The sequence below is a fragment of the Carcharodon carcharias genome, chromosome 20, assembly GCF_017639515.1.
Source record: "Carcharodon carcharias isolate sCarCar2 chromosome 20, sCarCar2.pri, whole genome shotgun sequence".
NCBI lineage: Eukaryota > Metazoa > Chordata > Chondrichthyes > Lamniformes > Lamnidae > Carcharodon > Carcharodon carcharias.
In genome coordinates this window covers 74,579,001-74,592,737 of record NC_054486.1, presented here as the reverse complement: position 1 = coordinate 74,592,737, position 13,737 = coordinate 74,579,001, and the positions used below count along the sequence as shown (strand labels likewise).

At 38.3% G+C, this 13,737-nt stretch overlaps 1 protein-coding gene across 2 annotated transcripts in view; it reads left to right on the top strand.

Moving 5' to 3' along the window:
* Positions 1 to 13,737, top strand: part of tecpr2 (tectonin beta-propeller repeat containing 2) — a 120,867-nt gene that overhangs the window by 89,097 nt on the left and 18,033 nt on the right. The window contains exons 16-17 of one of the 2 annotated variants that reach the window (XM_041213868.1): positions 2,635 to 2,868; positions 8,119 to 8,267. In XM_041213868.1, the coding sequence (XP_041069802.1) occupies positions 2,635 to 2,868; positions 8,119 to 8,267 (383 nt within the window). The remainder of the gene's footprint in view (positions 1 to 2,634; positions 2,869 to 8,118; positions 8,268 to 13,737) is intronic. The other variant, XR_005946214.1, reaches the window with a different exon arrangement.

Here is a 13,737-nt window from a genome sequence, read left to right as displayed (position 1 = left end):
TACCAGTGAGCTGGAGCAAGAGGCACAGGTGTAATTATGAACCCAAGAATATGGGTTCAGCTTTGAAACAATGAAAGAAAGGAGATTTTAGGTTTTATAAGAACTAAAGCTGAATCATGTGTCAACAATATTAGAGTAGTGATGGTGGCAGTGTTGTTCATTTGAAGGAAGATAAGGTGTCCAAAAATGCACATATCAGAAAGTTCACATGTAGAATACGTATACATGATTTGTAACGATTGTTTCTGAATTACAATTAAATTCCCTTCATGTATCCCATCATTTAATTAGTCATGTTGCTAATGCCATCACAGTGACTGGGTACTTTCAGTGAATGTTTTCATAAACACCTCTAAATCCTTTTTCCTTTTCCACCTTTGCTAATAGGCATGTGTGACCTTTGAGTGCAAAAATGCAATGTCTACCAGCTCACTGGATACCTTCCATGACTGGTGGGTACTTACATGCCATTTCAATATTATTTCCTTTGATTTTATTACTAAAGTTTAATCCTATTAATATCAGTTGGGTTGGTCAAATCCTCCCAGATTCTCTAGTGCTCTCAAGGGAAGACACCTAATTTTTCCCAATCCCACAGTTGTCACTCCATTCCAAAATGGGATCCATTTGATTTGTACACATTTTGCTTTACTTAATTTTTCAAGTTTCAGTGTGTGCTACTTTGCATTATAAACTATTTTGTGCACTATTGACCATTGTACATTCAAGGCCTTTCAAATGCTGCACTGTGAAATGGTGGTACAAGGATCTCTACCTGAAATTTCCAAAATAGTGAACACTTGATCCTAATTATGCAGTTGACAAATGGAGGACAGATGCCATGTCACTGGAAGAAGATAAAAGAACCAGTGGATCTAGTAAATTGTTCAATTTTTAATTCAAGAGAGGTTTTGTCTTTCTTTCCATTCGCAACCTACTTGTCATTATTTGCTTTGCTGCTAGAAATGAACTGGTACTAATCCAAATCTGTCAATACTCGACAGTTGGGCAGGCCATGAATAGTGATCCAGAAGCATAGGGAGCAGCAGTTGGACTGCCATGTTCCCCTATGGCCAAATTTTGAATAAAAATGATTTAGTTCAGGTGTCCTAGATTCTTCCGCTGTCAATCTGCTGTAATCACTTGGCCACAAAATGATATGTCATAGTAAATTTTATAATATGCCCATCTCTATCATTTATCAATAATGTAAATACCAGGGGATGTAAAAACTGATCCCTGAAGAAGTTCATCAAACATTGTAACGGTAATGAATGCCACCCTTGCTAGTGACAACCCAGATTCCATAAATGGATGAAATAAAACCTTTTCCAAATTGTCTTTTCTATTCAGAACCATTGGCTGTTGCTTCGAACTGCTAAACCGGTTTGAGATCAGCAAAGTAAGTTACCATTAGTTCCATGAGCCTCAACTTTTAACAGCCCAGGTAAATTAACTCTATCAGGCAGCCATTATCTACAAATTTAGTAAACTTCAAAACCTTACAGGGCATGATTATTGCTTCTAAAAATTAATTTTAAAGCAGGTTTTAAAATTGCTTACATCAAATATTTTTAAATTTCCCAAAGAATCTTTTGATTTCAACTGATATCATAAGTACTTTAGACAATGTTTGCTATAGAAAGGATAGATCTTGTACCTATATAAAACATTGTGTAAATCCAAAGACGCCAGATAGAATGGCAAAGCTGGACACACATTCTCTTGGCCATGGAGCTCTCTTCCACAGAATCACAGAATTTTAATGGCACAGAAGGAAGCTGTTTGGCCCATCGTGTCTGTACCAGCTCTCCAAATGAGCATTATGACCTATTGCCATTGCCCTGCTTTTCCCCCATACCCCTGCACATTGTTTCTATTCAAATAATCACCTAATAGTCCCCTTGAATCCCTCGATTGAACCTGCCTCCACCACACATCCGGGCAGTGCATTCCAAACCCGAAACACTCATTGTGTGACACTATATGGAAGACAGTTGCTTGAATTGACAAGTTCAGATTCTGAATTAGCAGTCTCTTTTGACCCAGGCCTGCTGGAGCATGCATTAGGCTGAAAAATCCAATGCCTGTCAGTGCCCCTGTATTATTCCTTCGAAGCATTATGATGCCAATACCACCAGAGTAAATGGAATTGAGGTACAAACCAGCCTTAATCTAATAGAATGGTGGAATAAGCTCAGGAGGCTGAATGACCTATTCCTGTTTCTCAGGAAACTCATTCCTTGTAATTAATTCTGGCTCTACTCTTATTGTGCTGTAAAATGTGTGGGTGTGATGGGAATTATCAATCTGCAGTAAAAGCTTTTAGATTTTAAAATGATTACATTTACTTTAGAATTTAGCAAGTAGAACAATTAACTCTTGAAGTGTTTTTTAATTGACTGATTTGCATTTCACAGATTAATAAATGATAGCTGTCAAATAGACTGCTAGACCACGGGTCTATTTATTCCTTTACCATTTTCCCTGATTGATCTGTGTTACAACTGCCCCTCTAATTTATGGAAATTTCCATAGTTTTTTTTTGTGTGCAACTAAGCTCATTGGATAATTGGATTGTGGGGCTGTATCAATAATAAAAATGATTTTGCTGTATCTTAATTTATTCTGTAGGAAGTTTTCTGTGGCTGGGACAAAGCAACAAGGACCTCTTCTGCATCAGTGATCAAAATCCTGAGTTTCGGCCGTCCACTGTACAATTACCTCCCGATGTAGAGATGGTACAGATTTCTGCCAGCCACGATGCTGTATGGGGCCTGGACTTGAAGGGCAAAATTCATATAAGGACATTGTCAGAAAACTGCCCAAGTGGTATGCACTGGACCAAACTGGATCTTACCCAGTTAGGTAAGGTTATTTTTTAAACACTGTTTCATTACAGCAAGCTTTCTTCTTTATTTGCTGAGGAGTTGCATTACATAAGCAGTCCTCTTACATTTAACTTATGTTCAAACATGCTTACTTTTTTTTCCCAACCTACAGACTTACTACACTGGTAGCATGTTTCTATCTTACACATTCATGTTCTCCTAGTCTTCTGAAAATGTTAAGTAGCAACAAACCAAGACCCACTTACATAATGGCACATTCTAATGTAGCATATAACTCAGCACCACCTCTCTTTTTTTGGAAACTGTTGAGAAATTTCATGGAATGGCTCTAATTTGTATTTAGTACTATTTAGTGTGAGCAATGGCAGAAAAAAGCCTTTGCTTGACAGTAATGGCCAATCCACAGCTTTTTGTTTGTAAGACTAGTGTAAACAACAAGTTGCATTTATATGGCACTATTAACATCATAAAACATCCCAAGGTGCTTCACCATAACATTGTCAAACATAATGGACATTGAGCCACAAGATATTAGGACAGGTTGCCAAAAGCTTGATCAAAGAGGTAGTTTTAAGGAGCATTTTATAGAAGGAAAGAGGTAAAAATGTGGCAAAGTTTAGTGATGGAATTTCAAACTTGGGGCCAAGTTAGATGAAGGTGCTGCTGATGGTGCAGAAATTAAAATTAGAGATGTACAAGAGGCCAGAATTAGAGGAGTACAAAGTACGAAAAGTTTTGAGGCTAGAAGAGGTTACAGATTTAGGATAGAGATATCAAATTAGTTACCTGCCAACATTGTCGTTGAAGCACTCAATAAAATGTGGGGAAGAAAAGTGAAATGTCCTTTTAGTTGGTGATCTGCAATGTCAGTTGACAAAATAGAAAAGACCTGATACAAAATACTACAGATACTAGAAATCTGAAATAAAACAAGATGCTGGAAATAGGCAGGCAGCATCTGTGGAGAGAAAAAGAGTAAATATTTCGGGTCATGTGAAAGGTCAACAATCTGAGCATTATCTCTGTTTTTCACTCCATAAATACTGCTTGACCAACTGAGTATTTGCAACATTTTCTGTTTTTAATCATAGAAATTAGTTGGCTGATTGAAACTGTTTAACCGCCAAAGAATCATGGATAGTATGATGTAACATGGTTCCTTGTTATGATTGGCAATTTTGATATGTCAGTAATGCAATCATAAAATGCCTGTAAATTAGTAATAATTTAGTTCAAACTGAATATTCCCAATCATTCCTCTAATGCTACTGTGGCCAATTGCCTTGTCGAATTTTCAGGATCTTGTCACAAATATGTAATTTGTGCTTTTTGAAAAAATATACTTACTACCACCTCTCAATTTAATTAGCTTAAGTCCTTATTCTAATCCAAGATTCAAGTGAGCTCAAACCCCAGTTTTCATTTAATATTTATTGTATTTTTTTTTGTAAGTAATAGATTATCACCAGTGTTGTGAAATTTTGTATCTTGTCACAGCTAGTAGTTTTTTTGTGGCTGGGAGATTGTTTGTTGGGTTGATGGCAGACAGAAATGTTGATGTAATTTTGCCTCCATTTATTTGCAAGTTCCCAAGTGACATGGACACTAAGATTTCAGAAGATGTGTGTTTACCACCTTATTCGTATTCAATGGTGGTATCACCATGATATTGTAACTTTTATATTACAGGAATCTGAATTTGTGGTTTATAGTCCTATCTAAAAAGGAATTTTAAAAAGGGGTTTTAACTCCTAAGAAGTTCTGACAAGGAGCTGAGTTCTGTTTGGATACATAGAACTCCATGATCATTTGGGGTTCAAATTGTAATATCCTTAACTTGAGACCGCATTTTGTTTACAACAGAACAAAAGCAGACTCGCTTTTATAATTTCATACATTTGTTAGGATATTAGAAAAGCTCTAACATATTTTATTGGACTGTTTTCACTTGGAGAAAACTTGACCTTGCTAGATATTTCATAGTTATTGCACTATATATGTTTACCTATTCATTATCTTAACACTTAAACAGTTTGTAAGAGCAAATAAATTTGATTAGTTGTTATTACTTATATGAAGCAGGTCAACATATTTGATCATTTCTGTCTTCCATGTTAACAGCCAGTATGCAAATATTAATGAGCAGTATTGCTTCTGGTCCAGGATCCCTAGGGCTCTGTCTGAAGGCAGGTCCTTGGTTCATTGAGTGTTGCTACTAAGAGTAATTGTTAGCCCCAAGCTATGCAATTTAAAACATAGATACTTGATTATGATGGGCATAGGCCACTTTGTGAGTGGCTTAGTATAACCATTATAAATGGTGTTCAAAAAGCAAAATTAAAACACTTGTTTTTCACAAGCTTAAATTCATTAGTTTGATTTATTTTCGTTTGAGGTGATTTGTGAGTGGTTCCCTGTCATAATCCTGAAATAGTCTTGATGGACTGACCAGACTTAATTCATGGCCTCCTCCATCTATTTGAAAATGCAAAACAAACTTTAAACTTACATAATACTGCCTCAACCATCAGATGAAGATTTGTCGTGACTCTTCTGACTACACAGAATTCATAAATTAATCCATTATCTCCAACACTGCTCAAATGTATGAATAAAAATAGCTATGATGAAAGTAATGCAGGTTATATGGGGATGTTGATAAATTTTAATTGTAGGTGGAAGAGTTTGTGGATATTCTTCCATTACAAGAGCTTACTGTATGTTAGAACACAACCTTGGATGAAAAATTAAAACAGCAGTGCAGCATACATGTTATCTGACCCTGTGTTTTGGATCGTGATGACGTTGTTTAAAATCAAAACACCTTAACAGCTGTGTCATCATGTGATTGCTCTAGTGATATCCAAAGCGTACGACATGTAGCATTTTGATAACTGCTGATGCGGTAATCTTGTGTGGAAAAAATCTAAATGCCAGGTTGTCTAATGTTCATTTATTTTTTTTTCACATTCTATGTTATTTAAGTTGAATCTTTTAAAAGTGATTGTGAGACCTTGTCTGTGTCATTTTGTTACAGTAATCTGATTAGTTTAAGCCTTGGTCCTATGTTAATACAAGCACTTGGAAATGAGCCAATTCTAAAAAGGTCTTAACATTTCTTTACATAAATTTGGAAAAGGAAAACACAATACTACACATGTCTGTCGTGTGTGTGTGTGTGCATGCACGTATGCTTGGGTCTTTTTATAGCTGGAGCTTCATTCAGTTGATGGCATTATAACTTGAGTCAGAAAATTGAGGGTTGAATTCCCACAAGCAGAATAATCTTTGCTTCACTGTGCTAAAATGTCAGCATTGCCAGAGGTACTATTTTTTGGTTGTGGAGTTATAAGAAGTCTTGTCTGTCAGCTTTGCTTTGGTTTGAGGTGCATGCAAACAATCCCATAGCTCTATTCAGAGAACAGTGAGGAAGGCTGGCTAACATTCCTCCCTCAACCAATGCTTTTGAAACTTACTTATCTGCTAAATTATCTAATTTCTGTGGTGGGATCTTGCTGTGCCCAGAATAACTACATTCACCTAAATTGTTTGCTCTTCAAAAACAGTTATTTGATTGGGAAGCATTTTGAGATATTCTGAGGCCATCATAAGAAAATATATAAATTAAAGTTTATTTATTTTTAAAAAATGCTTACCTTCAAGATTGACATTGAAACCACTGTGCATCTACATCAGCTATACCACTGTAACCATGAAGTACTTCAAAGAGCTACTAATTAAGTGATTTGCTCTTCACGGCAATAAAAATATATTATGTTTAAACATCTCTGCTTTACAACAGTTATATTTACTAACCAAAACAAAAACAGAATTACCTGGAAAAACTCAACAGATCTGACAGTATCAGCGGAGAAGAAAAGAGTTGACGTTTCGAGTCCTCATGACCCTTCAACAGAACTAGGTGAATCCAAGAAAGGGATGAAATATAAGCTGGTTTAAGGTGTGTGTTTGGGTGGGGGGAGCTCTCTTTCCCCCCCACCCAACCCCCCCACACACACACACACACACACACACACCTTAAACCAGCTTATATTTCACCCCTTCCATGGATTCACCTAGTTCTGTTGAAGGGTCATGAGGACTCGAAACGTCAACTCTTTTCTTCTCCGCCGATGCTGCCAGACCTGCTGAGTTTTTCCAGGTAATTCTGTTTTTGTTTTGGATTTCCAGCATCCACAGTTTTTTTGTTTTTATATTTATTAACCAATTCACTCTACAGAGACAGATGGAAGGGCTTTGTCATTGATGAAGCACAAAGCTGATGATGGAATGTTAACCTTGAAATATTTAGCTGTATGTAGCTTTGGAGACACTGCCTCCAGCTAAGCCATCTGGAATATTGTACAGTTTAATATCTATTTTAGGATTCGTAGCTTGGAGCTTCCATCTATGTAGTTTTTTTTTCATCAGTTAAACTGTTTGTTACTATAGCAAGGCTTATATTATTTTAAAGGAATTGAGCGTTCATTCAATTTGATCTATCAATTAACACTCTCTGAATCAAACCAATGCAAGAGGCCAAGACTATATATATATATAGAATGTATTGAACTGAACATATAACTTTGTTTGGATTGTGTAGAAGGCCAAAGTGTTTAATTATGTCTGCTTTATTAGATAACCCATACTTCTGTACAGAAGTTGTTTTATTGCAGTTATATGAAGCTTTAATTCCTGGAATCTGGAACATGCCATTTCTGAGGGAAAACTGGATATTTTAAATGACACTAAATTGAAGCGATTTTCATTTACATTGCTTGTTTCAGAAACGCTCTCATTTTTGCTATCAATAACTCAGTTTTTCTGCTAGGTGCAAATGTTAGTCGTAGGGCTTGACTATTCAAGCTGTAGTCAAATGATAATAACTTGCTGATAATCAGTGTTTTAGGTCAAATCAAATCATTTAATGCTTTTATGTTCTCACTGGCCCATATCTTTTAGCTTTTTGAACAATAGCTGTAGCCTGGGTTAGTTAATGTAAACAGCATAGGAAAGTGATGCAAGTTAACTTCAATCAGTGTCTCTCTCTCTCTCTTTCTCTCACACAGATTTAACGCTCCACCCTCTTTTAGTCCAATCCCTCAGGATGATGACAGGAGTAAAATTTGATACATGGAAATAATTAGCATTCACCGTTACTTCTAACGATACTTCTAACCTGAAGTCTCATTGCAAAAAATTTTCTTTCACTTCAGGGACTGAATAGATGCCTTCTGTTGCTAAAAGTTTTTTTTTCCCTCTTCAGGGAGTATAAAACTAGCAAGTTTAGCATGTGGAGGTCAACATGTATGGGCTTGTGATGTTGATGGGATTATTTACTTCCGTGTGGGGACACAACCATTGAACCCCAGCATGATGCTGCCTGCTTGGATAACCATTGAGCCACCAGAGCAGGTAGGCACCCAAGATGTGTATTTTTCTTTGTTTATTATAGCAAAGGATGTCTATGATGGGTAATGGAATGCTTCTGCACTTTGGGAAACCAGCATCAAGCATTCCCAGCTTAGGGAAAGTCAAGCTCACTGTCCACAGCTCCAAAAGTGTTCCTTAACATAAAAATCCAATGAATGCACCAGTGTGAATTTTTCCCAAATTAGCGGGATTTCTTTTTTCTCAGTCATTTGGTGAAATTAGAGCAAATTTTGCACTGAATTGAAATGCTCGATTTGCTATTGGTAAGAGTGGATTCATTCATGTGGTCAACTGAAGAGATTATATTGGCCTTGATTTTGCGGTGGATGTAAAGGAACGACACTAATTGTTCACCCTGCCCCTCGGCAGCACCCCCCCCCCACAACTCCAACAGATTTTGTAAGCTTCTCAACATAGATTGCCTCTAATCCAGAGTCACCTCCTGTTCCAATGCCCTCCACAGGGATCTGTGGCTTCTGTAAGAACAAGGAACAACAAAACTCTCTTCAACCAATCAGATTGAACCCTTACTGAAACACAGAGAATCATAGAATTGACATGGTGCAGAAGGAGGCCATTTTGGCCCATCGTGTCTGCAGCAGCTCGCAGCTCTCCGAATGCACAACTTGCCTAGTTCCATTCCCCTGCCTTTTGCCCATAACCCTATACATTCTTTTCAAATAAGTCTAATTCCCTTTTAATGCTTCCATTGAACCTGCCTCCACCACAATCTCAGGCAGAGCATTCCAGATCCTAACCACTTCCTACATGAAAATGTTTTTCCTCATATCCCTATTGCATTTTTTACTAATTATTTTAAATCTGTGTCTCTTGTTCTCAATCCTTCCATGAGTAGGAACAGTTTCTCCCTATCTAATCTGTCTAGACCCCTCATGATTTTGAATAATTCTATCAAATCTCCTCCAACCTTTTTTCTATGGAAAATAATCCTAACTTCTCCAAACTGTTCCTCATCCTGGGAACCATTCTCGTGAATTTTTTTCTGCGCACTGTCCAATGCCTTCACATCTTTCCTAAAGTGTGGTGCCCAGAACTGGATGCAATACCCCGACTGAATTAGTGACTTATACAAATTCAACATCAACTCCTTGTTCTTGTACTCTGTGCCTGTATTAATAAAACCCAGGATACTGTATGCTTTATTAACCACGCTCTCAACCTGTCCTGCCATCTTCAATAATGTATGCACATATACATCCAGGTCTCTCTGCTCCTGCAACCTTTTAGAGTTGTACCCCTTATTTTATACTGTCTCTCCATGGTCTTTCTATCAAAGTGGTCACTTCACATTTCCCTGCATTGAGCTTCATCTGCCACCTGTCTGCCCATTCCACCAACTTATCTATGTCCGTTTGAAGTTCTACACTCCTCCTCACAAATAGTCCACAATATAGATTAGGAAATACAGATAGGACTAAGGGAGAGTGATAAAATAGAAAAAAACAGAAGTTTTTTTAATCACCAATCTCATGAGAGAACGGATCATTTCTTCAGGGCCAGTGAGGTTGTTCAGCAGTGATAATTATCAGTTATCACAATTTAAAACTTACTCCTTAATAGACCAGCCATAATTCTTTCTGTTGTGTTTAGTGTGAAATTAGTGGGCCAGTACAGCAAGCTCACGCTGTTGAAGTAATTTCAATGTCAAAGAATGCAACAGCACATCCTATGGAGAAGCAGGGTATCTCTGGCAACTTTTTGTTTCTGAATTTGAATGTGTATGTGCAGGCGCCAGAATTAGGTGTCTGATTTGCCTCATTATAATGGTGAATATTGGTAACCCCATCCTCATTAGTGCAGTATCTGGGCTGTTGACATTTTAGTTGAGGGAAGACTGACTTTTGGAAGTATGAACCGTGAACCTGAATGGAGGTTTTATAATGCCTGTGATGTTCAAGTTATTAAGAATAGGATTTACTAGGACATTACCAGAATTGAGAGGGTGCAATTATTAGGAAAAGATTGAGCAAGCTGGAAAAGAGAAGTCTGAGAGGAGAGGTCTTTAAAATTATGAAGGGTTAGACATGGGGAATATGGCGAAACTGTATGGTGAGAATGTGTAACATGCTACCACATGGAGTGGTTGAGGTGATTAGCATCGATACAGTTAAGAGGAAGCTACATAAGTACATAAGGGGGAAAGGAATAGGTTATGTTGACAGGGTGAGTTGAAGCTCATATGGTGCATAAAAACTGCATAGTCATGTTGAGTTGAATGGCCTGTTTCTGTACTGTAAAATTCTATTCTGTTCTAATTCTTTAGCCTTGTCATTTTCCTCTTTGTCTCTCTCTCATCATGAAACACTTAAGATGTTAATATCAATTGAGAAACAAGTACAATAATGCCTTTGATAACATTTTGAAGCTGCTGATTCCACGACTACTTTTTCCAATTTTCCATCCTTTGTTCTCTTTCTTCCCCAAACCCACCCCAAATTTTTCTCTCTACACCTTATGTCCAGAAGGCAGTGAGTTATCTGGAGGTATGGTTCCATAAGTGCAACCTTTTACCTGTGAACTTAGATAGTGAATGTAGGCAGGCTGTACAACTGTGGAAACATCCTTATCTAGCATTGGTATGCACACACTCCAGCAGAGGAAGGTAAATATAGCCCAAAATATAGTGATCCGGAGCATAAAGCCTGATTGATTTCCCTTCAGTCGTTTCCCACCTCCGAATCCAGGAGCAGAATTTTTCCCTCATCAGGCAGGCGTGCCCGCCCGACCTGAACGGGAGAAAAATAGTGTGCGATGATGTCTTGAGTGTCCCAATGTCATCGCACACTGACACGATATTTCAGTCAGCAGGCTCAAACGAGAGGTGGCAGTGCACCCGCTGACAAATAAGAGGCCTATTAAGGCCCTTAATCAATTAATTGAATTGAATTTTTTGCTGCCCATCCAACCTTACAGTTGGCAGGTGGGCAAATATGCCAAGCGGCCTTTGCATTTTTTGTGAAGCCTCATCCACTAGCAGGATGAGATTTTGACCATCGATTTAAAAACAAAACTTTTAAAACTCATTTTTAACATGTCCCTATTCATGTGACAGGATCACATGAGGGGACATGTTTTCCTTATTTTTCATGTCAAAAATGTTCAGGCCCCTGAGGTAGCTCTGTGCCTTCAGAGAGCTTTCAGTGAGTGCACCCGCATACATGTGCTGACTTCTGTGCTCATCCTCCTTTCTCTCTTCCTCCCCGCTCCCCGCCAACCCACACACACACACACAGCACTGAGTGTTTCAATTGATGGCCAGCCAGTGTGAATCACACACTGAAACACTCAGTGCTCTGTGTGTGTGTTGGGGGTGGGGGGGTGAGAAAGAGGAGGATGAGCATGGAAGTAATCGCAGGTGGCAGTCGGTTTTGTGACCACTTGTGGGTGCGCCCGCCCAACGAAGTAAAAATCCTCCCCAGGACATTGCAGTTAATGGTAGTTTCCCCTCTACTTTCCTAGTTGAGATTAATTAACTTTGCATTGAGTAAGGACTTTTCTAGTTTGTGTGGCTCACTGCCACTCTGTTTAATTTACTGACAAAGGATACCCTAAAGTCTATTTTTAAAATTTAATATTAAAAGGCGCCAGTTAATGAGTCATGTTACAATTGGATCCATATTTAGAGCTAAATATTCACACTGAAGGCCAAAAGGTACTCCTGGTAACTTTATTTAGAAATAACACTGGCATTTGTTCTGCACCACAAGTTCCTAGATCATGTGATTGGCAAAATTAAAGACAAAGTGGAAACTCATGTAACTTGTAAATTGAACTCTGTAATCACACATTTTTTCTAACTACTGCATAGCATTGTAAATGGTAAAAGTTGATTTTGAGTATGCCTCGAGTTTTCTCCATCTGTACACATCAACTGTTTTAAGAGTAATTTCACTACAAAGTTAATGAAGGTGGTTGGTCCAAACCTGAACAGGAAAAGTTGCTTGTATACAATGTAGGGAAATGCAAATTGCTTCAGATAGGGACAGAAAATCCAGGTGGGGCTATAACCTAAAGGGAAAGACAAGAATTTACCTGAAGCTGTGAGCAGGCCACAAATCAAGAAGGAGAATTGGCAAAAAAATTAGACAACAAAAGCTGATGTAGTGGTTCACCTGCCACCATACATGGAAGTACATGGAACACCTTCGGTCTGTCCACAAGCGTGACCCTGACCTCCCTGTCACTTACCATTTCAACACACCACCCTGCTCTCATGCCTATATGTCTGTCCTTGGCCTGATGCAATGTTCCAGTGAAGCTCAACGCACACTGGAGGAACAGCACCTCATCTTCTAACTAGGCACTCTACAGCCTTCCAGACTTTAATATTGAGTTCAACAATTTCAGATCATGAACTCTCTCCTCCATCCCCACCCACTTTCCCATCCCCCTTTTTCCAATAATGTATAATTTAAAGTTTTTTTATTTCTTTATAACTATTTTTTCTCTTCCCTCCTATTTTAAATTTATTTCGATGTATTGTTTCATCTCCACCTTTTAGCCCATTGCAGTCCCTTCCCCCTACCCTACCCTCACAAGGGCCATGTGCCACTAGCTTGCTTCCCTTAATGTCCCCATTAGCACATCCTTTAGATAATATCACCACTGTCAACACCCCTTTGTCCTTTTGTCTATGACATCTTTGGCAGTCTCCTCTTGGCCTCAACCTATCACTGGCCCCCTAACGAGCTCTCCTGTCCCACACCCTTCTACTAGCTTATATTTCATCTCATTTCTATATGTCTTAGTTCTGATGAAGGGTCATATGGACTCAACGTCAACTGTATCCATCTCCGCAGATGCTGTCAGACTTGCTGAGTTTTTCCAGGTATTTTTGTTTTTATTCATGGGTACTGTTCTTGACTCATCCCTTTCTACATTTTTATATATTCCTTCTTGGCACAGTACCTCTGGACATGGGGTTAATTTCCATATGTATGCCAAATTCACTCTGCTCTGTCTCACAACCACTTCTATATTATTATTCAAAACAAAAACAGAATTACCTGGAAAAACTCAGCAGGTCTGGCAGCATCGGCGGAGAAGAAAAGAGTTGATGGATTTCCAGCATCCGCAGTTTTTTTGTTTTTATCTCTATATTATTATTGTCTTACTGCTTCCAAACAGCAAATCACCAAAGGAGGTGATTATTAGGAGGGGGTGACCAAAAACTTTGTCAAAGGGGTGAATTTTAAGAAGGACCTCTAAGAATACTAAGATATATATGCTGATAATATTTATAAAAGGCACCAGACAAATCAGTCGATAGATGAGTGAATTTGCCACCACTTTATGCCTAAGATTTAATGATGCCCAAATTTGGCTTCCCAAGTTATCCTGAATCAACATTTCGGGTAATATTAGCATTTACGATTCAGGTTCCACACCAGCCCTTGAGCAAGTAGAATTATTTCCTTCTTGGTGATTCTCA